This window comes from Arachis hypogaea, chromosome 2 (assembly GCF_003086295.3).
Source record: "Arachis hypogaea cultivar Tifrunner chromosome 2, arahy.Tifrunner.gnm2.J5K5, whole genome shotgun sequence".
Classification (NCBI taxonomy): Eukaryota; Viridiplantae; Streptophyta; class Magnoliopsida; order Fabales; family Fabaceae; genus Arachis; species Arachis hypogaea.
The window spans coordinates 100466640-100487927 of record NC_092037.1 but is presented as its reverse complement, the minus strand read 5'-3'; the positions used below and the strand labels follow the sequence as shown (position 1 = coordinate 100487927).

Below are 21288 nucleotides of genomic sequence, written 5' to 3'. Positions count from 1 at the left end.
AAGAATCATATATATTATACTTCACTTGATGAATATTTAGTGTAGAAAACCATGGAAGAGGATCTGAGAGACTCAAGGGCGAGAATTTGAGTCATGATGAGAAGTACATACTTCAAGTTATATAAAAGCCATGTGAAATATGCATCATGCATGAAGAAGCACAAAAGCTTCTTACTGAGTGCACCAAGAAACTTAAACATTTTCCTCTCTTGAGTCATTGTTTATTCTTTGCCAGTCTTTCACCATTTCAAGTTATTCTTTTTCCACATTAATAACTTGGTCAACTTGTATTACATTCCTTTTTCAATGGCATTAATAAGTTGCTATTTGTCAAGCACTTCACATGAGATTATTGTCTGGAGGTATAAATTATCTTGACTTGGAAACCAGCCAATAGACATGGATGGAAATTATGAAATTTTCACAACATCTGTGACACCAAATTATAGCTATGCTTTTGGTTTGAAATTTTGACTAAGTGTAGCTACAAACAGTTTAACACTCCTCTAATTCCATCATTGAATTAAACATTTTCAGAGACTTTTAAAACAGATTCCCAAAAAATAAAAAAGAAAAGCAATCTCTGAATTCTAAAAAAGACATTGAAGTGCCTATGATAAAATCTAGCATGCATTTTGGTGTTTTGAACATGCTAAATTAGAATCAATATATACAAGTTTGGACGGTAACACATCAATGCAATCGTCTTTATAATTTGAGCATTCATCCAATATCACTCTTCATGCAAAATCTAAGCACTTTCTTCCAATCCAGGCTGCTGCTTGCTATGCTTGGATCAATGATCTGATGCTCTGGATTGAAGCTTCATGTGCTGCAATGAAAGAAATGCCAAGAAACGAGAGCCAAAACCATGGCTATAAGAGCAGCTATATCACTAAAGCCACTGTCAATTTTAACCCATTTACAATAGTTTGTAGGTGTGGTTGTTGAAAGACATGTACTGGATCCAAGAAATGAACACGGGAACTCTCTGCTAAAAGTTTAGGATCAAGTGTTAATTTCTTCTGGCCAAAACATGGTAGTTGAAGGACTTGCTGCTGCTGTATGCCAGGAAGTCTTTCTTGTATCTTTTGCCAACTTTTGCTCCTGACACCATGTACATTGATGTTTAATTACTATACTGACTGTTTTTTCTCTTGTTCTGTTAATAAGATGATAAAATCTTCCCTTGAAGGATACAGCTCATATGAGAAACTCAATTCAATATTGGTGCAATAGTTGGAAGTTCTTTTGAGTTTCAAGGTCCTTGAGAATCGCAAATTCTTCCACAGAAGTGGTTAGGTGTGATTAAGTGTACGATGGAAACATGATGTCATACTTGTTCTTGTAAAATATGATGAGTAAACACTATATATTGCTTATTTCTATCAGAATAAAGAAGTAATGTTTTTGGTTAACTAGAATGAGCAATCACTTAATTAAGAATGCTGATTTTTTGTTACAATTATTGTACTTGATCAACTGAATGTGCTTTGGGAAAAAATGTCAACTTTTTTTGGGTTATAATTATAGTATATTTTAATTACTCTAACATTAAAAAAATACTTTAAAATTTAAAAAATGATTTGAAAATATCTTATTTTCTTGATGAAGATTAAGGTGTTGGAAACTAAAGAAGAGTTAACAGAATGGATTGTGTAAATTTCACTGTAAGATTAAAAATAAAAATCAAGTGTATTATGGGGACGTAATTAGTGCAATTGGAATCTCAGGAATGATTTTAGTGCATGACGTCAATTTCAGTGACCATTTTGAGGTTTAACTCCAAATTTATTGTATTGTATTTTTTAGTTTTTTTTGTATATTTTATTTTATTTTTATTTTTTTTTATAATTTGAAAATAATAGTTGATTTGACAAAAATTGAGTGGTTGATTCTAAAGTATTGCCAAGTAAGCGATATTACTGACATGACATTAGTAGGAGGAGAAAGATGTTTTAAAAGTAATGTGGGTAAACTTATCTATCTACTTTTATATATTAAGAATAGATTGTCTCAACTCATCACTAAGAAGCAGAGATATGTCTCTAAGATCAAGTTTAGTGCACATATGAATAAAATGGGAACAACTATTGGTGGTTAACATTGATGAAAGTTTCCACTACTTATTTTGGAAATCATTAAACTGAGCATTAAAAAAACTGAAGGAAATGTGAAGAAATAAGTATATTCTTCTTTCCAATAACAAAAATTCCATGAATTGTTTTATTTTATCCGAAACAGAGAAAGAATCATTAGGAAAATAAGTAGCTCTCTGAAAAAATGCATCATGCACTACATTTTCAACGTCTATTTCATATTATAGTTTGCCAGTGCACCAAGGCACTTGTACATTTTCCTGTTCCAAGTCATTGTTTATTATTTATACTTTATAGTCATTCTTTTTTATTTTGTTAGGCATGAATGTCAACATTTTTTGTTCATGAGACACAACATGAGTAAGCACTATATTTGAATACTCTTTTACTTTGTCTGACATACTTAACAGTACTTGCATTGTTTCGTATCTTTTGTCCTAGCTTGACCTTCTTGTCATTGGTGTTTGTTCTCTACTATTAAAAAAAGGGTTAAATTTAATAATAAGAAGCAATTTTGAGATAAATTAGCAAGAAGTAGAACTAAAGAATATGAGAAACTAAGGAAGTTGAAAGAATGAAGATTGAAGAGTGAAAGTTTTCCTAATGATTAAAAAACCATATAAATTTTGCTGCCCATTTACTGGTATCAAATAACAAATTGCAACACACTATTAACTGTCTCAACTTGTTACTAACACAGATATATCTCTTTTATCTAACATCAAGTTTAGTATAAACTTAAGCAATTAAACTTGCATTGCACTGTTTAAATAAAGGTCCGAGATAGATAAATAGGCACACTTATTGGTGAGTAAAGTTGTTCAAAAGTTTCCACTGCTTGTTTTTCTTGGACAGAGTACTGAAAAATAGAAAGAAATGAGAAGGAAACACCCTCTCAGAATAAAATTAGATTAGATTAAGATATAGTAGTGGAGTTGGAACATTGTGTCTTCGGAGTAGGTGAAGTCAAGCTCTTATATTAAAAAATAATCATCGGCAACATCCTTTGTCCAATGATTTTTAGGTTAATATCAGCATACCACAATATACTTCAGTAACTACCTGCAAATGTTTTCTTACTCTTGTTGACATTGACCCAGTTTATTGCAAACTAAATCCGTTTCCTTTTGCCCTTCTCAGTTTATTTTTTTTTTCTCATCTTATCACTTGATCTTGATAAACATGGTTGCAGCACTTGTTGGTGGAGCTGTTCTGTCTTCCACTTTTAGTGTTATTTTTAACAGGATGTCCTCACCTGAATTTGCCAAGTGGATCAAAGGGAAGAAGCTTACCCAGAAGCTGCTTGAAAGGTTGAAGACCAATCTTTATGCTGTTCAAGCCTTTCTCATTGATGCTGAGCAGAAGCAGATCAAGGAGAGAGCTGTCAAGGACTGGCTCGATAGTCTCAAAGATGCTATGTATCTTGCGGATGACTTGTCGGATGAAGTCTTCACCAAAGCCGCCACTCAGAAGGATCCAGGTACCTTCTTCTCTCGTTATCTCAATTTGCAAGATAGGGAGATAGCAAACAGGATGGAAGAAATAATTGAGAGGATAGAATCCATTGTGAAGCAAAAAGAGACTCTTGGTCTTAGAGAGATTCCCAAGGAGAACATGTCATGGAGGATCACAACATCTCTAGTTGAAAGATCTAATATATATGGCAGGGAAGAAGACAAGGAGGCCATAGTGAAGTTGTTGTTGGATGATGATGACATTGGTGATAGTGATATATCTGTGATTCCCATTGTGGGAATGGGTGGAATAGGAAAGACTACTTTGGCTCAATTGATTTACAATGACGATAAAGTGAAGGAGAATTTCGACTTTCGAGGTTGGGTTTGTGTGTCTGAAGAATTTGATGTTATTAAGGTTACTAGGACTATAATTGAGGCAATAACTTCGAGTTCCTGTAACTTAAAAGATTTGAATTTACTTCAACATGATTTAAAGGAAAGATTGTCAAGACAAAAATTCTTTGTTGTCTTAGATGACGCATGGAATGAGGATTATGAAGACTGAAATAGGCTTCTAAAACCTTTTCAGAATGGGGTTAAGGGGAGTAAAATTCTCATAACCACTAGAAGTAAAAAAGTGGCTTCTGTGGTGCAAACTATTTCACCTCATGAACTAAGTTTACTGTCGGATGAAGATTGCTTGTTAGTGTTTTCAAAACATGCACGCCTTTCCCTCGACTCTATGGAAAATCCAACTCTGAGAAAAGTCGGCAAAGATATTGTAAAGAAGTGTGATGGATTGCCCTTGGCAGCTCAAGCCCTCGGAGGATTATTGCGTGGAAATTCTGATGTTGAGTATTGGAATCATATATTGAAGAGTGAGATTTGGAAATTCTCCAATGACAAGATAAAAGTTATTCCGGCTTTAAGAATCAGTTATTACTATCTTCCTTCATGTCTGAAAGATTGTTTTGTTTATTGTTCGTTGTATCCAAAGGATTATGAATTTGATAAAGATGAGCTCATCTTGTTATGGATGGCTCAGAATTTTTTACAACCAGCTGGGAGAAACACTTTAGAAGAAGTTGGTGATGAATATTTCGATGAATTAGTTGCGAGTTCATTTTTGCAACCTCATAGTACTGAGAAAAATAAATTTGTGATGCATGATCTCGTACATGATTTGGCAATGATGTTTGCTGGAGAATTCTATTTTAGAGCGGAAGAGCTTCAGAATGCATTTGAGGTTGATATTAAAACTCGTCATTTGTCCCATAATGCTAAAGGCAATTATCCAATCTCAAAACTGTTGGGAGTTTGTGACAGATTAAAACATACAAGGACATTTCTTGAAATCAATCTGGACTGGCAGATTCCATTCAACATGGAAAACGCACCTTGCATCTTGTTGTCACAGTTGAACTACCTGAGAGCCTTGTCGTTGAAAAGCTTTCCTCTTGAGTCAGTGCCTGATTCAATAGGGGAGTTGATTCATTTGCATTACTTGGATCTCTCTGAGACCAAGATTGTGACATTGCCGGAGTCATTGGGTAACCTGTACAACTTGCAGACCTTGAAGTTGCATTGGTGTTCAAATCTGAAAATGCTACCTGTTGGCATGAAAAAGCTTGTAAATTTGCGCCATCTTGATATTAGGAAAACTGGTTTGCATGAGATGCCGAAAGGCATGAGCAAGTTGAAACATTTGCGGTTTTTAAGCGACTATGTTGTTGGGAAGCATAGAGAGAACAAGATCAGAGAGTTGGGAGCACTTGCAAATATACACCAATCTATTTCCATTTCCAAATTGGAGAATGTGGTGAATAGCAATGAAGCTTCAATGGCAAGAATGTTTGCTAAGGATGGCATTAGGTATTTGGAGTTGAGTTGGTTGCCAGATGAAGATGAGAATATAGCTGATTCCCAAATAGAAAGAGATATACTGGACGAGTTACAACCTCATTGTAATTTGAAAGAACTTCAAATCGAGGGTTATAGGGGTACAACCTTTCCAGATTGGTTGGGACATCCTTCCTACCACAACATCACTAAAATAACACTGGGCAATTTTATGTTTGGCCCTGGTTTCAGAAATTGCTGTATGCTTCCTTCACTTGGACAGTTGCCCTCTTTGAAGCACCTTCAAATTTCAAATTTTGAAAGTGTGGAGATTGTGGGTGCTGAGTTATACTTTAACCAGAATGGTGAATTTTGTTTGGTGACACCGCCATTCCCAATGCTTGAAACTCTTTCGATTGTGAAAATGCCTTGCTGGAAGGAGTGGCGTTCATCGGGGCACAATGCATTTCCTCGACTTAGGGTGCTTGACATAGGTTTCTGTCCGATGTTGAGAGGAGATTTGCCCATTCATCTATCATCTTTGCAATCACTTGACATTATGGGTTGTGATGAGCTGAGTTGTTGTGTTCCAAGGGCTCCTGCGATTACCAGGCTTTCAATTTCAGGAAAACATCTAGTGGGGTCCGTGGTGGAGGCCATTACCAACACGCAACTCACTTGCCTCACTTCTTTATGCATCTCAGATTGTTCCTCGCGCATATGGTTTCCAGTGAGTGCTATTCCCCCATCACTACAAAACTTGAGGATAGTGGATTGCAGAGAATTAGGATTCCAAATGGATGGCCAACACAACTCACTGCAGAATCTATGGATATGTGAGAGCTGTGATTCAGTTGCATCCTTCTCCTTGTTGGATTCCTTTCCAAATCTCGTGAGGGTTGAAATCGAGAAATGTGAAAAGATGGAGTCAATTGTGGTGTCACGCTCTCTTTCATCTCTGTATTTTCTAGCTATCAAGAATTGTGGGAGTATGAAATCCGTGTCGACGATATGGATGGCAGCACCTCAGCTAGAGCGTCTCGATTTAGTGGGTTGCCCAGAGATTGATTTGTCTGCTCCCGGGGTTCCACAACGTAGCCTCAGATATCTTCGAATCAGCTTCTGCGAGAAACTAGTGAGCACTGCAGCATTCATGAATTCACAATTTCAAGGGCTTATTCAACTTTCGATTGAAGGTGAATGTGAGAGTGTGAAGTCCCTCCCAAAGGAAGGTTGGTTGCCTGCCTCCCTTGAGTCTCTCACACTGAGAAGCATTGAGAGTCTGGAGACGTTGGAATGCAAGGGACTTGCCCACCTCACCTCCCTCCATGAATTATATATTTATGAATGTCCCAAGTTGGAGAATATGGAGGGTGAAAAGCTGCCTGTCTCTCTAATACAACTCTGCATCAGTGATAGCCCTTTGCTGGGTAAACGGTGCGAGATGAAGGACCCACAGCTTTGGCCCAAAATCTCCCACATCCCCGCCATTCAAGTTGATGACAGGTGGATTTGGTAATCTAACAACTTCAACAGGTAACTGTTTCTCTCTCTGCATATAAAGTGACTCACTAGTTTTTCATTCTTCATCTGCTTTACAACGTTCTTACTCCACATTGTTCATCAAGAGTATTCATTCATTGCAGTACTCTTACATGCTTTGATACTTGCTTCAGACCCTTTGGCATGGGAGTTGGGACATGATGAAATTAGGTTCTTCTTCCAACCTTGTTTTAATATTCCTTTTGAATACTCAGATAGAATGCTGTATCTTACAGTGCTTCATATGTTGCATACCATCAACTATGCAGCAAAGTATCGTATATTATTTTGATTTAATATTTGTTCTCTTTTCTTTCATTTTATTGTTGATGGATTCCTCAATAAGAGAATGATGTCAGTGGTAATTGAAAAAACTTAGAATCTTATATGATTGGCTCTAAATTCTTTTATATTTCGTTGAAGTGTGCAATTTCTTTGAGCCTTTTTTACCAAAAGAAAGTTCACGCAAGATAGTTGATTTATCTAAACAAAATTTACCACAGTTTATGGTTGAAAAATGAATTGTGCTTTTGTTTCTCTGATATGTAGATAAAGTGCAGGTATAATCTAACTCCTCATTGCTGTTAGTGCTGTTAATGCATTGCACCATTTCTTACATGCACGGTTTCTATTCTCATGTAGTTTTTGTTTGGAGCTAGAGAGTACTTCTTGTGTGCCAGATGTAAGGGTGGTATTTTCGGTGGTGTTATGAACTAGTAAACACCTGCATTGCATTACTTCTTTCACGTATTTCTTTTTTTTTCCCAACTTTTGCTGCTGACAACTTATACATTGAAGTTTATTACAACATTGACTGCTTTTTCTTTTGTTCTGTTGATAAAATGATGAAATCTACCGTGAGGAAAGTGTACAGTATACCCTTGAAGTATACCAGCTCATATGCGAAACAATTCAATATTCGCTTATCCAAAGTTAGAACTGAGATTGAGGCTGCTGATAAGCAAAGAAGGGAGTGCTCTGATATAGGCATCACAATTGGTGCAACAATTTGAAGTTCTTTATGAGGTTCAAGATCCTTGAGAATGCCAAACGGACACTCTCAAGGAGAATAGAAGTCGTGCTGCGACTCCTTCTAAAGAAGTGGCTAGGAATCAGTAAAGAAACTTGATATCATGATCACTGAGATCTCCATTTGATCTGAGTTTGAATTACAAATATTGTTCACTCAATGTTTGTGGTGTATGCTTTCCTTTCCTTTTAAGTACTTCATAGTTCTTATGTTAGTAAGTAATGTGTGATTAGTTGTAACATGGAAAGGGATAACTTAGTTGTACTTGAAGAAGAGAGTATTCAATAAATAGTAGATGTTTTTGGCCCCAGTCCTATTCCCTGATGGCAATGCCGAAAGGGGATAGAGGCTGGTCCTTAACCAGGGACTTGATGGCTATGCCGGAGAGTCCTTGGTTGGGGGGTTATTTTTCCAAAAAGAATAAAAGGTGTAAAATGGAAGGATGTTTATGGTTAACAAGAAGTCAAGAATGAAGAATTACTTCTTCCAGTGGCTTAATTGCAGTTTATTTGGCAGTGTTCTTTGTTTTCTTTTATGCACCGGAAATAAGTAAGATTGCCTACTTTTCCTTAAAATTATTATACTTGATCAACTGAATGTGTGGTGAGACACCAAAAAGGAAAAAAAAAAAAAAAACTGAATGTGTGGCGAAAACCTGCAAATCTTTTCTGGTTTATGATTATATAAATTCTCTTATTCTAACATAAAAAAAACCATTTAGTATCTAAATTTAAAAAGAATGGTTAGAAAAGATCTTGTTTACATGATGAAGTTATAGGTGCTGAAAATTAGACATGAAGAGTTAAGAGAATGAAGTGGGAAAATCTTATTGAAGATAAAATATTAAGGGTATCATGTCAATGGTTTTGAGATAAGTCTCAAAGCGATCCCTGAAATTGCACTCGAGTTTCATAGTAGTCCTGAACTTAATAGTTACTCATACTTGAGTGAGACCCGCGTAATGCGCGGAGAAGTAGATTATTTATACTATATAGTATATTTTAATAAATGTTATATTAAAAATATTTTAAAGAACATATTATAAATAGATTTCGAATTTATTTATTTTTAAAAAAGATATAAGTTATTTATATTAGAGTTATACAAAACTGTATTTTCCTTTTTTTTTTCATTTTTCGATTTGCATTAATAGTTACTCTTTGTCTTTTCTGCGGTTTTTTGTTTGTAAATAATTAAAAGAATAAATGAATGAGAATGAGAATATAGAATGAAAAGTGAAAAGTGCCTTTTTGATTAAACATTCAGTCCGATTCAATACTCTTTCAAATGTCGTGATTCATTCTTGTGCAACCTGCAGGTAGCTGAAGTGAGACAGAGAGTTTCTAACATGGCAGGGGTTACGAACGAGGAAGTTCGAATTGTGGCATCTTCCTATCAAATTTGTCCTTTAGGGGCTCATATTGATCAGCTGGTACTTAAGTATATGTCTTTCTATTATGACAGTACAATTTTAACTCAATGATTGATCTTGAACACAAGTTTTTATCAGAAACCAGAGCTGTTTACTTATTCCATTTCCTGGCAGCTTTCTCATATGTAATTTCCCCTGAAATTCGAATGAGTTCTATTCCACTGTTTGATAAATGGTCCTTGGGATTTTATCTTGTATGTGTTACTTTTTCAGGAGATTTTGAAGAGCAAGTTCGGTGCAGGTTTATCAGTAATCATAAAGTCTTGTTGTTTTCTCTCAAGTATTTTGTTGAAGTTTTCTCCCCATCACTTGTAAAATTATCATGTCAGCTGCATTCACTCGGATGTGTGCCACTTCTGTGGAAACAATTAGTCTTACAACTTGGGCCTAGTGTCAATTGTGATACTAAACTAGCTCGTTGGCATTTCCACTGTCAGTTATGATCTTGTGTTATTCTCATTTTCGTTGTTGTATCTTTTCTTACCCTCTCTTCCACTTTATATTAAAAACCTTGTTTGGCTAGGGATTTCTATGCATATCCTTGCTGCCTACTCCAATTATGTATTTTTTTATTAATAATATGCTGAGTTACTGGATCACCAAATCATAATTTTCTTGCATGAGTGATTATTATTTTTTTTCTTTAGTCATAAACTTTGATATTTGAACTTTTATAAACTTGTTATGTATTATTTTTTCAGGAATGCCTTCCTCGATGCTGATTGGTCACTGATTGAGAAGACTAGAAGACTAGAAGAAATACATTTGTGCTTGGAAGTCAAGGCACTGCAATCATTGCACCTAAACCAATTGCTCGCAAAACCTAAGTTAAATTGTCTTTGTAAAAGTTCTAGTCCAAACACAGTAAGAGGGGGCGGGGGGAGGAGGAGAGTTAGCGAGGAGAGCTTGTTTGTAACCCGCATTCTGTATTATACATTTATTTTTATTTTATAATATTTGATTAATTTAATTAAAAATACAGAATTATATATATGAAATTAAAAAAACGTAGCCTCTGAGAATTGGCAATGTCTGAGTTCCACTAAAGCGCTCCAAAACAAAAAACGTAGTAACAAATCCTAATTGAATATAAAAACATGTGTATAAAAATTAAATTATTTTAAGATTTATCTATTTTCTTACTTTTTTTACTTATTTAAACTTAACAAAATTAGTTAGTAATGTGATTTCTCTAATAAAATCTAGACTTTAAATTTTTGTTTTACATTGAAAAATATATCTTTTAAAAAACAAATTTAAATCAATTTTTGATTAGAAGGCAGACAGTCACGGAAGAGCTTGTTTCATAATCAGATCAAGAACTAAAAAAGAACTACCAAAGAAAACAAATCCCACATTATCATTCTTTAAATTCATAGCTGTCAAGAACGGAAGGCTTCATCAAGCCATTTCTCGCCTCAACCTAAGTCCCTGCCTCCTCCTCTGCCAGTAAGCCTTCTTCGCTTTCAACTCATACGCTTCTTCCACTGGCTTTCGTCTCTTAATTTAATTTAATCTAAACAACTTTAATCTAAAGTGAGGTTTCTATAAATGTGTTATTAGGATTACACCAAACACAAAATTAAACCAAGAAACTGACCAAGAAACTAAGAAGAAGAAGAACCAAGAAACTGACCTACAGAAAGCAGAATGATTGCAGCAATGACTGAAGAGGAGCTAGATGCTCTTTTAATGCATTCTTGGGATGACATCCTTTCAAAGATGGATATAGAGGATAACCCAGAAAAGATGAAAGAGGAACTGGATGCCTTTTTCATGATGGATACGAAAGAGAATTGGGAGGAGACGGAAGCTACCAAGCATTCTCAGCCTCAGCCTCAGCTCCAGCCTCATACAACGAACATGGAAGAGCAATGTGCCATTGACGTCCATGTTAATCAACCACCTCAGCTAGAATCTCCGCCTCAGCCTTGCTCCCAGCTTCTGCCTCTGCCTCAGCCTCAGCAAGAATCTCCGCTTCAGTCTCAAAATCAATCCAAGTCGCAGATGGATATAAGCAAGATGACCGATCAGTTTTTCAATGACACTTGGGGTTATCAACCACCGTTAGAGATGATGGGTGGTCATCAACCACTTCAATCTCAGCCGCAACCTCAGGTCTGGACGTGGGAGGAGAACAAAGCCTTTGAGTCGGTTATCTCCAATTGTTTCCAGGATGCTATACACAAACGCTGGCAAACTGTGGCCGCTCGCCTCCCTGGAAAGACTCCGGCACAGCTGCAAGAACGATTCTTGAAACTGATGACCGACGTTAATGCCATAAAAAACGGTTATCCTGAGAACATGATGATACCTGTGCCTGCTACCCCATTGGAACACAGCCCTCTCTCCATTCCCATCGTCAATGCAACACCACCACCTCCACCGCCTCATTGGACTCATCATCAACATCTTCACAGGTGGCTACTCTAAGTATTTTCATTCTCTTTTTATTTCTCTATTTATTTTTTGCCCAAATAGATATATGGATACTCTGTTTCTCTGTTATGTAAATACATCTTGGTAATATTATCATGGTAGGATGGAGGCAATGGCAGTCGCGGCAGACATGGCAGTGCCAATGCAAATTACCTTACCGTTATCAGCCAACAGTAACATAATCCAACACCAACCTTTACCTGTGGCTTCTAGTGACAACAATAAACGGCAACAAACAGTTCATTGGACTTTACAAGAGCACAAGTAGGTATTAATTATATGTTTGTCGTTTAAAGGTCAGACAGAGAGAACTTTCTTATAAAATCTGCTAATCATTCATTATATCAAACTATCTCTTTCGCAGGTTGTTTCTCCAAGGCTACGAAGAATTAGGAAAACAATGGTCAAGAATTTCAAGTGAATATGTTAAAACAAGAACTTATGCACAAGTTGTTAGTCACTCTCAAAATTTTTTTGAACGCCAGGAGAAAAGAGCTAGAGGAGAAAATCTAACAAGAAAGAGTATACATGACATAACTGATTATCGTATGTGGTTTTTTTACTATTCTAAAAATTATTTAATTGTTACTCTAAACTCTTTGAATTATTTAATCATGGTAGTTATTCTATTTTAATTAATGTTTTATGTAGGAACTATAACATAATATGTGTGTTTTATTGGACCAAAGAGAATGTACGAAAAGAGGAGGAGACTATTCAAGCAAGAAAGATATATAAATAATGGATTGAATATTTGTTTTAGTAGTATATTTAGTTTGATTTAATTATTACCTTAGTTTTTTTTTCTAAAATGTGAATTAATGCCAATTTGACATGATTAGTGGGTAGCATATGGCTTAGTTTGATCAATGATGTAGGAATATAGGTATGTATAGAACAATGGTGTAAGTATTGGAATATTTGATCCCCTAGCTCTCTCGCTTTGATGGCAATGCCGAAGGAGTGGTGGGCTAGGGCCTTATCTAAGGTCTCGATGGCTTTGCCGAAGGGACTTTAGGTAGGAACAATGTATCTTTTTAAATAATTATTAGTTTAAAATATATTAATTTAAGTGAGAACTCTTTGAAAGTTTTTTATAATGGAATATAGAATATTTATATATAATTTTTATCAAAATTATTATATACATACTAAATATTAGTCACTAAATTAATCATCATATATTATATATAAATACATATATTGTCTAATTTAATTTTGCTTCTTAAAACATATTAATTATATACTGTTAAATGCTAACTAATAAAGTCAGAACGATAACATTCATAATAGTTACAAGTTATAGGATTTGGAAATTCCTTTTGAATATTCAGCTGCAATGCTGTTCAGAGGTATTTTTCCAGTGCTTCATATGTTGCATGCCATGAACTATGCAGCAAAGTATCATATATTATTTCAATTTAATATTTTGTTCTCTTTTCTGATTGTGGTGTATAATTTGTTTTCTATCCTTTCGTTTGAGTACTTCATATGTCAGTAAGTAATGCGTGATTAAGTGTAAGATGGAAAGGGCTAACTTAGTAATAGATAGATGTTTTAGGCCCCAGTCTTATTCCTTGATGGCAATGCCGAAGGGGGATAGAGGCTGGTCCTTCACCAAGGCCTTGATGTCTATGCCGGAGAGCCCTTCGTTGAGGGTTTACTTTGCTGTAAAAGATGGAAAGATGTATATTTTCAACTTAAGTTGTTCTTGTAACACAGCATGAGTAAACTCTATTTATTGTGTATTTCTATCAAAATGAAGCAAGTAATGTAAATGGTCAACAAGAATGGTGGTTTAATTACAGCATATTTGCCCATGTTCTCTCTTCTCTTTTATGCACTGGAACACTAGTAGGAAATAAGTATGTCATAGTTTGGTCCACAAGGCACCACCATGAGGCTTAATTGTACATATAAGTAAATAGATGAGACCTGATTATATAATCAAAGTATGCATAATTATATTGACAACCTAATACGATATATTATATATTTTAAATCTATTATCTCACCAAATGCTTGCTTTGGCAAGGTATAACTGAAAAATAGTGATATTATTCTTTATTTTAAAAAAAATCAGTCAATTAAACATCAGAGAGATAATAGCAATGAGTTTTATGTAATTAGTTTCTTCTTTTTATCCATCAATGTAAAAGGAGCGAAGAAAGAAAGAGAAAAGACTCAATTAGTAAACCTTCCAAGTTAAATTCTACAAAAATAGTTCATGTACATAAATTCTATCAAAATTTATTGTGAAAGGACCTAAACTTCTGACCAAATCATAGCTATGCTTTTGGTTTGAAACTTTGACTAAGTGTAGCAACAAACAGTTAACACTCCTAACTCCACTAGATTAGTCACAAGTTTCAGAGACTTAAAACAGTTTCCAAAAAACAAAATTCTGAATACTACAAAGACATTGATGTGCCTATTATAAAATCTAGCATGCAATTTGGTGTTTTGTACATGCTAAATTTATAATCAATATACAAGTTTGGACAGTAACCCATCAATGTAGTCCTCTTTACAATTTGAGCATTCATTCAATATCACTCTTCATTCAAAATGGAAGCACTTTCTTCCAGTCCAGGCTACTTCTTGTTATGCTTGGAACAATGATTTCATGCTCCAGATTGAAGCTTCATCCATCGCATGGAAAGATAAGCCAAGAACCGGTAGCCAAAAACCATGGATATCAGGGCAGCTACTTCTGTCAAACCACTGTCAATTTTGATCCCATTTACAACAGTGAGTTAGGTGTTCATATTGCACCTTCAGCAGCAGTTTGTAGGTGTGGTAGTTGAAAGACATGTAAAAAATCCAAGAAATGAATATGGGAACTCTGCTAAAATTTGGGATCAAGTGTTAGTTTCTTCTGCTAGTAGATTGCTCAATTTATACATAGAAATTAGAATTTTTGGTCTAAAAAAATTTGAAACATTTGATTTTGGACTATACCATTAGTTTGTTTTTGTTAATTACTACCATAGCAGACATAAATCCAACTAAAGCTTTTAACAAAGACAAACTAACGGCAGAGACTAAAACCAAATGTTTTGATTTAAGTAAATCCATGTGATCAATTTGTTAACTTGACACCACAAAGTGTAAGGCAATAGTTAAGAGCTCACGTTCAAAGAGAAGAACAAGTATATATTTCTTTACCTGCACAAAGAACCCTCCACCCATCATGAAAGTCATGACAGTTACTGAAGTCAACGTTGTTGCCCTTTTCAAGTCCATAAGTGTTGCTCCAATAGCAAGTCCAAGTCCCTAAATTCATAACAAACCACATTTAGAAATGAAGGCTAATATTGGTTTCTATGTTAAGCACATAAACAGAACTTCTAAGAAAAGCTTTTAGGACTAACTTGAAATCACTGCAAAATGCTAGTGACAAAAACAAAGTTTTCCCTTTTCTAATGCAGACACATACCTGAGCCGCCACGATGCATAGGAAAACAGTGAGGATGGTGAGGACAAAGGGAGTAGCACTGAGTCTCAAACCAGCCATGAAGTAAACAACAAGGAGAAATAGTACTGGTAATATCAAGTCTAGTTGAAGGTCACTTGTGGTTCTGGCCAAGAAATATGCACTTGGTCTGTACATATCGTCCGCTTGCTCCTTACTCAGCATAGCTAGCTCTTGAGAAATGAGAATGTGACGGTAATGCTAGAACTTGAGAAGGGGGTTGAATCAAGTTGATTTCAGAAAAGAAATTCTTTTAGCAGTTTTTCTTAAAGCAGATTATGCATGAGATTTTTTGTGTTTTGCCTCTGAAACCAGAACAGAACAGAGTAGAGAAGAAGAGAATCAGGTAAGTATGTATCCTGATTTGGTTAAGTATGTATCCTGTTTTGCCTCTGTATTTTTATTTACATAGTTATAGTTATTTAACGGAATAAATTTGAATAAATAATTATAATATTATTGCAATAAAATGATTCTTAACATTGATAGCAAAACAGAGATCAGAGAATCACCCTTTTGTCATGTGAATTTTCTATCATCATTACAGACATATGCCATATTTTTCAACAACAAAGCTAGCTCTATAAACAATTGAATTAGACAATTATACCAAAAAAAAAAGTTATAAAAAGAAACGTTCATTATAATCTTAATCTTAACTATAAATATATTTATTATTTTAAAACACCAAACAAGTTTCTACACAGTTGAAGCACAAGAAATTAGGATGCTTGAGAAAAATAATATAAAAAGATGGACATAATCGCATTAACATTAACATGGACGAAATTAGAATAATTTGTGTTGGTCGAGTGGTCGACTCACTTATCCCATTAAGTAATATCGAGATTCGAATTTTTTTGTATGTCATTAATTAATGACAAATTTTTAAATAAAATTTAAATTTACAATAAATTATTTTTTGATGTTGGGGAAGACCAAACCAAAAAGCATTGACCAAATTGCTTTCTGATTTTAGTCAACCACTTCCTCCAAATGATGACGATGAAAGTTGTTAAAGGAAGAACAACGCTCTCATTCAAGACTAGTCTCTTTTCAATATCCATGGATAATAATTAAATTAGTTTTGAGTAAAAAAATTCATTAGTTAATATTTTCATTGTTATTAAACTACTCTTCTCCTTTGAGTAAAAAATTCATAAGTTAATATTTCTCTAATTACCAACCAAAAACATATTATTCATTCTTCTTTGAAATATAGCTACCATCTCCAATGAATGTTTGTAAAGTGAACTGCGATGCAAGCGTTTTTGAAAATGAGCAATTAGCTGGATTTGGATGTATTATTAGAGACAGCATGGGAATTTGGATAAAAGGTTGTTCTGCCAGTATACCTCTTTCTAGTGTTCTCTGTTGTGAGCTTCATGCTATTTGGAGAGGGCTTGTTATGGCTTGGGATTGCGAGTGCAAAGAGGTCATCTGTGAAACTGATAATCTTGATGCGTTTCTTCTTGTTTCGCGAGGCACAACCAGCATGATTAGGAATGACTCTGATCTGCTTGACAAAATTAAAGAGATGCTCCATTGCAATTGGACAGCTACTTTAGTTCTCATCCAGCGCACAGCAAACAGAGCGACTGATTTAATGGCTAAGACTGCTGCTTTAAACAAGCAGGTGTATCTAGAGTGGTTACTACCCCCTAATAATTTAGACATTATTATCAGAGAAGAGTGCTACTCTTTCTCTTAGATCTTTTTCTTTGTGTTATGTTTAGTCACAAAAAAAAAACTACTCTTCTCCTTAGTTCATGACAACAATAAAGAAATCTCGTGCCCCATAAATTCAACTCAACAGAATACATAAATTCAATTATAAATTTAGTCTTTATTATCTTATTTTATCTTATCTTTAGTTGTTCTTATCTTATCTTTATTTGTTTTATCTTTCATAGGACAATGCTCTATATATACTTAATTTTATCTTCATAGTTTACAATTCAATTCAATCAATCAACAATCAATAAAATTTCTTCATCTTTTCTTTCCTTTTTCTTTATTTTCCGTTTTGAATGATCGCTAGCTAATACAATAATGGCGGGTGGTTTCATAGAGAAGGGGTCTTCCGAAAAGAACTATCCCGGAAAACTCACTTTAAGAGTCTTCATAACATGTGTCACCGCTGCATTTGGAGGTCTTATCTTTGGATATGACTTAGGCATTTCAGGTGGAGTCACCTCCATGGATCCTTTTCTGAAGAAATTCTTCCCTGATGTGTACGCAAAGGAGCACAACATTAAGCCCACTGATAACCAATATTGTAAATTTGATAGCCAAGTGCTCACACTCTTCACTTCCTCTCTCTATTTGGCTGCTCTTGTGGCCTCAATCTTTGCATCCAAGGTAACTCGAGCCTTCGGTAGGCGCCTCACCATGATCTCCGGCGGTGTTCTCTTTCTCGCCGGTGCAGCTTTGAACGGCTTTGCCCAGCAAGTTTGGATGCTTATTGTTGGCCGCATGTTGCTAGGTTTTGGAATCGGATGCGCCAATCAGTCTGTGCCGATCTACGTGTCCGAGGTTGCTCCATACAAATACAGAGGAGCACTTAACATGTTGTTTCAATTGGCAATCACCATTGGCATTTTTGTTGCCAATATTCTGAACTACCTTTTTGCCAAGATGGAGAACGGGGAAGGGTGGCGCTATAGCTTAGGTTTGGCAGGAGTCCCTGCAATAATGATCATCATCGGTGCAATGTTTCTTCCTGACTCACCAAACTCGTTGATCGAGCGTGGACAAGCTGAGAAGGCCAAGGAGGAACTAATCAAGATTCGTGGAACCAATGATGTTGATGAGGAGTTTAAGGATCTTGTTGCTGCCAGTGAAGCCTCCAAACAGGTCAAGCATCCTTGGTCTTCTTTGCTCAAAAGTGAGTACAGGCCTCACCTCACCATGGCCATAGCCATTCCCTTCTTCCAACAACTCACTGGCATGAATGTCATCACATTCTATGCTCCTGTTTTGTTCAAAACTATTGGCTTTGGTGGAACTGCTTCCCTTATGTCTGCCATGATTACCGGAGGTTGTAACGCCCTTGCCACCCTTGTTTCCATCTTTACCGTTGACAAGGTTGGCAGACGAAAGCTTTTTCTCGAAGGTGGTGCTCAAATGTTTATCTGTCAGCTTGTGATCGCAGCTGCAATAGGTAGCAAATTTGGAACAGATGGAAACCCTGGAGTTCTTCCCAAGTGGTTTGCCCTAACTGTTGTGGTATTCATATGTGTCTACGTGGCGGGATTTGCATGGTCGTGGGGTCCACTAGGATGGTTGGTACCCAGTGAAATATTCCCGCTTGAAGTTCGATCGGCAGCTCAGAGCGTCAACGTTTCGGTTAATATGATCTTCACCTTTGCCATTGCCCAAGTTTTCACTTCAATGTTGTGCCATATGAAGTTCGGGCTCTTCATCTTCTTTGCATTCTTTGTGATTGTTATGAGTATCTTTATCTATAAGTTCTTGCCAGAGACAAAGGGTGTTCCCATTGAAGAAATTTCTCTCGTGTGGGAGAATCATCCTTATTGGAACAAATTCGTCAAGTCCTCTGCTCAAAAGAACAAAATTGCTGCGCCAGATTCTCAAGTTTAGGATTCCATAAATATTCTTATCTTTTCTATTTCTTTGGTTTACTGTTTATTATTGGTTTAGGTTTGTTTTTGTCTGGTTGTTATTGCTGCGCCAGATTCTCAAAGTTTAGGATTCCATAAATATTCTTATCTTTTTTATTTCTTTGGTTTACTGTTTATTATTGGTTTAGGTTTGTTTTTGTCTGGTTGTTATTGATTCTTTGATATTCTATGAATCTTAAGAAAATTTTATAAATCCTTAAAAAAAAAAATGATGAAGAAATTTTATTGATTGAATTGAATTGTAAACTATGAAGGTAAAACTTAGAGCATTGTTTTATGAAAGATAAAAGCAAATAAAGATAAGATAAATTTAACCCAATATTAATGTATCCGAAATCAATTCAAACTCAACAGAATATTGCAGTCAAAACAGGGAAGAATCCCCAGAAGACAGCTATAAAGAAGAGCAGTCTGGCCTGAAATCCGATAGTGAAAATGTCAATTAATGCCTGAGAAAAAAATTGTCTAATCCTTGTAGCCTTTATAATACTCTTCAACTTCATCTGAGTATCCTTACAGTTATGTAGAGTAACTCGAATTTGTAAAGCTGATTCTACAGCTGAACTTATCCAGTATCGACAAAGGGAATTTTCATAGTGGATCAAAGTAAAGGTATATTCTAACTCCTTACTGCTGTTAGTGCTGTCAGTGTGTCATATCATTCCTTACATCCATGGTTTACATTCTCATGTAGTTTTCCTATGCAGACAAAGAGAACTTCTGTTATTGCACCCGCATTGCATCATTTATTTCTTGTATCTTTTTCCAAGTAACTTTTGCTGCTGACAACTTGTACACTGAAGTCTTATACAACACTGAAAGCTTTTTTTTATAGGAAACTCAATATAGGAACCTGATATAATGATCAGTTGGTCACTGAGATCCTCATTTGTTCTGAGTTTGAATTACAAATGTTCTTCACTCGCTATTTGTGCTCTATGCTTTCCTTTTCTTTTAGAAGTTCATATGTTAGAATGTCAGTTAGTAATGTGTGATTAAGTGTAAGATGGAAAGATGTTGTCATACTCAAGATGTTCTTGTGACACAACCATCACTAGACACTATTTATTGCTTATTTCTCTCAAAATAAGGCAAGTAATGTTTTTTGGTTTCTAAAAGTGGTTTAGATTCTATTTATTAATTGCGGCATATTCGGTGTTGTATACAGATATATCTCTTTTCTCTAACATCAAGATTAGTATAAACTTCAAGCAATTAAACTTGCGCAACAAATTGGTGGGTAAAAGAAAATTGCAGATGAATAAATGGCATCATTATTGGTGGGTAAAAGTAATTGCAGACAGAAGCATGGGTGCTATTATGTATCCTGGCTAGGTCGGGAGCTCGTTGCATTCTTCGAGGTCGGTGGTTTTGTCCTCCGCCCATTGCCTTTCCCTTTGTTCGTTGCAATTTTCGAGGTGTCATAATGTCATGGCTCGAACCAAGCTATGACTGGTGCTCAAGGGACAAGTCCCTCGACAAGCCAATCGACCAAACTGTTAGAAAAATGGATAGAGTCTCCTCTATTCCTAGAACTTTACCAACATGAATATTATCTTCCTATATCAATAATAAACATCTATTTCTAAAGACGACAACAACAACAGATTCTAATCATATTCACAACTAAACATGTCAAAAATCGCATCATATATATTAAGTTGATAACTAAAGTATATAGAGTTAAATCCATACATCTTACATACCCAAGTCATAATTATTATCTAAACAGTTCGAGATTCAAAATAACATAACCCACATGAGGACTCTGCCTATGATATATGGAGCATTGACAAACTAATGAGAGACAATCCAATCTAGAAATTTTAATTAATTTTTTTGCTCTCGTTGAACGACAGTACAACAAATGTGTGAAAGGGGTCAGAAGTGATAATGGAACAGAGTTTATGTGCTTAAGTCCATATTTCTTTCAATATGGAATTGTTCACCAAACGTCTTGCGCTAGCACACCACAACAAAATAGAAGAGTGGAGAGAAAACACAAACACATTCTTAATGTGGCTCGGGTATTGTGATTCAAGGAGGACTGCCAATTTGCTTTTGGGGTGAGTGCGTATTAACTGCTGGACACTTGATCAATTTAACACCTTCATCAGTTCTTCAAGAAAAGACACCGTATGAAATGGTGCATGAAAAGCCACCAAGCTATGATCGTCTGCGGGTTTTTGGATCTCTCTGTTATGCACACAACCAACTCACCAAGGGCGACAAATTTGATAATAGAAGTTGAAAGTGCATTTTTTTGTTTGGAAAAAAGGGATGGAGATTGTATGATTTAGAAAGAAATGTTTTCTTCGTGTCTCGCGATGT

At 35.5% G+C, this 21288-nt stretch overlaps 4 protein-coding genes and 1 pseudogene across 4 annotated transcripts in view; 4 read left to right on the top strand and 1 right to left on the bottom strand.

The window, feature by feature from the left end:
* LOC112757247 (putative disease resistance RPP13-like protein 1) overlaps positions 1-21288 on the top strand; it is a 49174-nt gene that overhangs the window by 16820 nt on the left and 11066 nt on the right. The gene's annotated exons all lie outside the window — the stretch shown is intronic.
* LOC112757303 (putative disease resistance RPP13-like protein 1) lies at positions 3282-4121 on the top strand. Its single transcript, XM_025805900.3, has one exon. The coding sequence runs from the start codon at positions 3282-3284 to the stop codon at positions 4119-4121; it is 840 nt and encodes a 279-aa protein (XP_025661685.1).
* Positions 4265-8475, top strand: LOC112757291 (putative disease resistance RPP13-like protein 1). Its single transcript, XM_029293564.2, has 2 exons — positions 4265-6931; positions 7042-8475. Exon 1 carries the CDS (start codon positions 4299-4301, stop codon positions 6912-6914), a length of 2616 nt encoding a protein of 871 aa, XP_029149397.1. The 5' UTR covers positions 4265-4298; the 3' UTR covers positions 6915-6931; positions 7042-8475.
* LOC140180727 (ABC transporter G family member 22-like) lies at positions 14355-15475 on the bottom strand (annotated as a pseudogene).
* LOC112757281 (sugar carrier protein C-like) lies at positions 17366-18916 on the top strand. Its single transcript, XM_025805880.2, has one exon. The coding sequence runs from the start codon at positions 17366-17368 to the stop codon at positions 18914-18916; it is 1551 nt and encodes a 516-aa protein (XP_025661665.1).

Coding starts and splice junctions, on each gene's coding strand:
- LOC112757281 (XM_025805880.2), top strand. CDS start 17,366: ATGGCGGGTGGTTTCATAGAGAAGGGGTCTTCCGAAAAGAACTATCCC.
- LOC112757303 (XM_025805900.3), top strand. CDS start 3,282: ATGGTTGCAGCACTTGTTGGTGGAGCTGTTCTGTCTTCCACTTTTAGT.
- LOC112757291 (XM_029293564.2), top strand. CDS start 4,299: ATGGAAAATCCAACTCTGAGAAAAGTCGGCAAAGATATTGTAAAGAAG.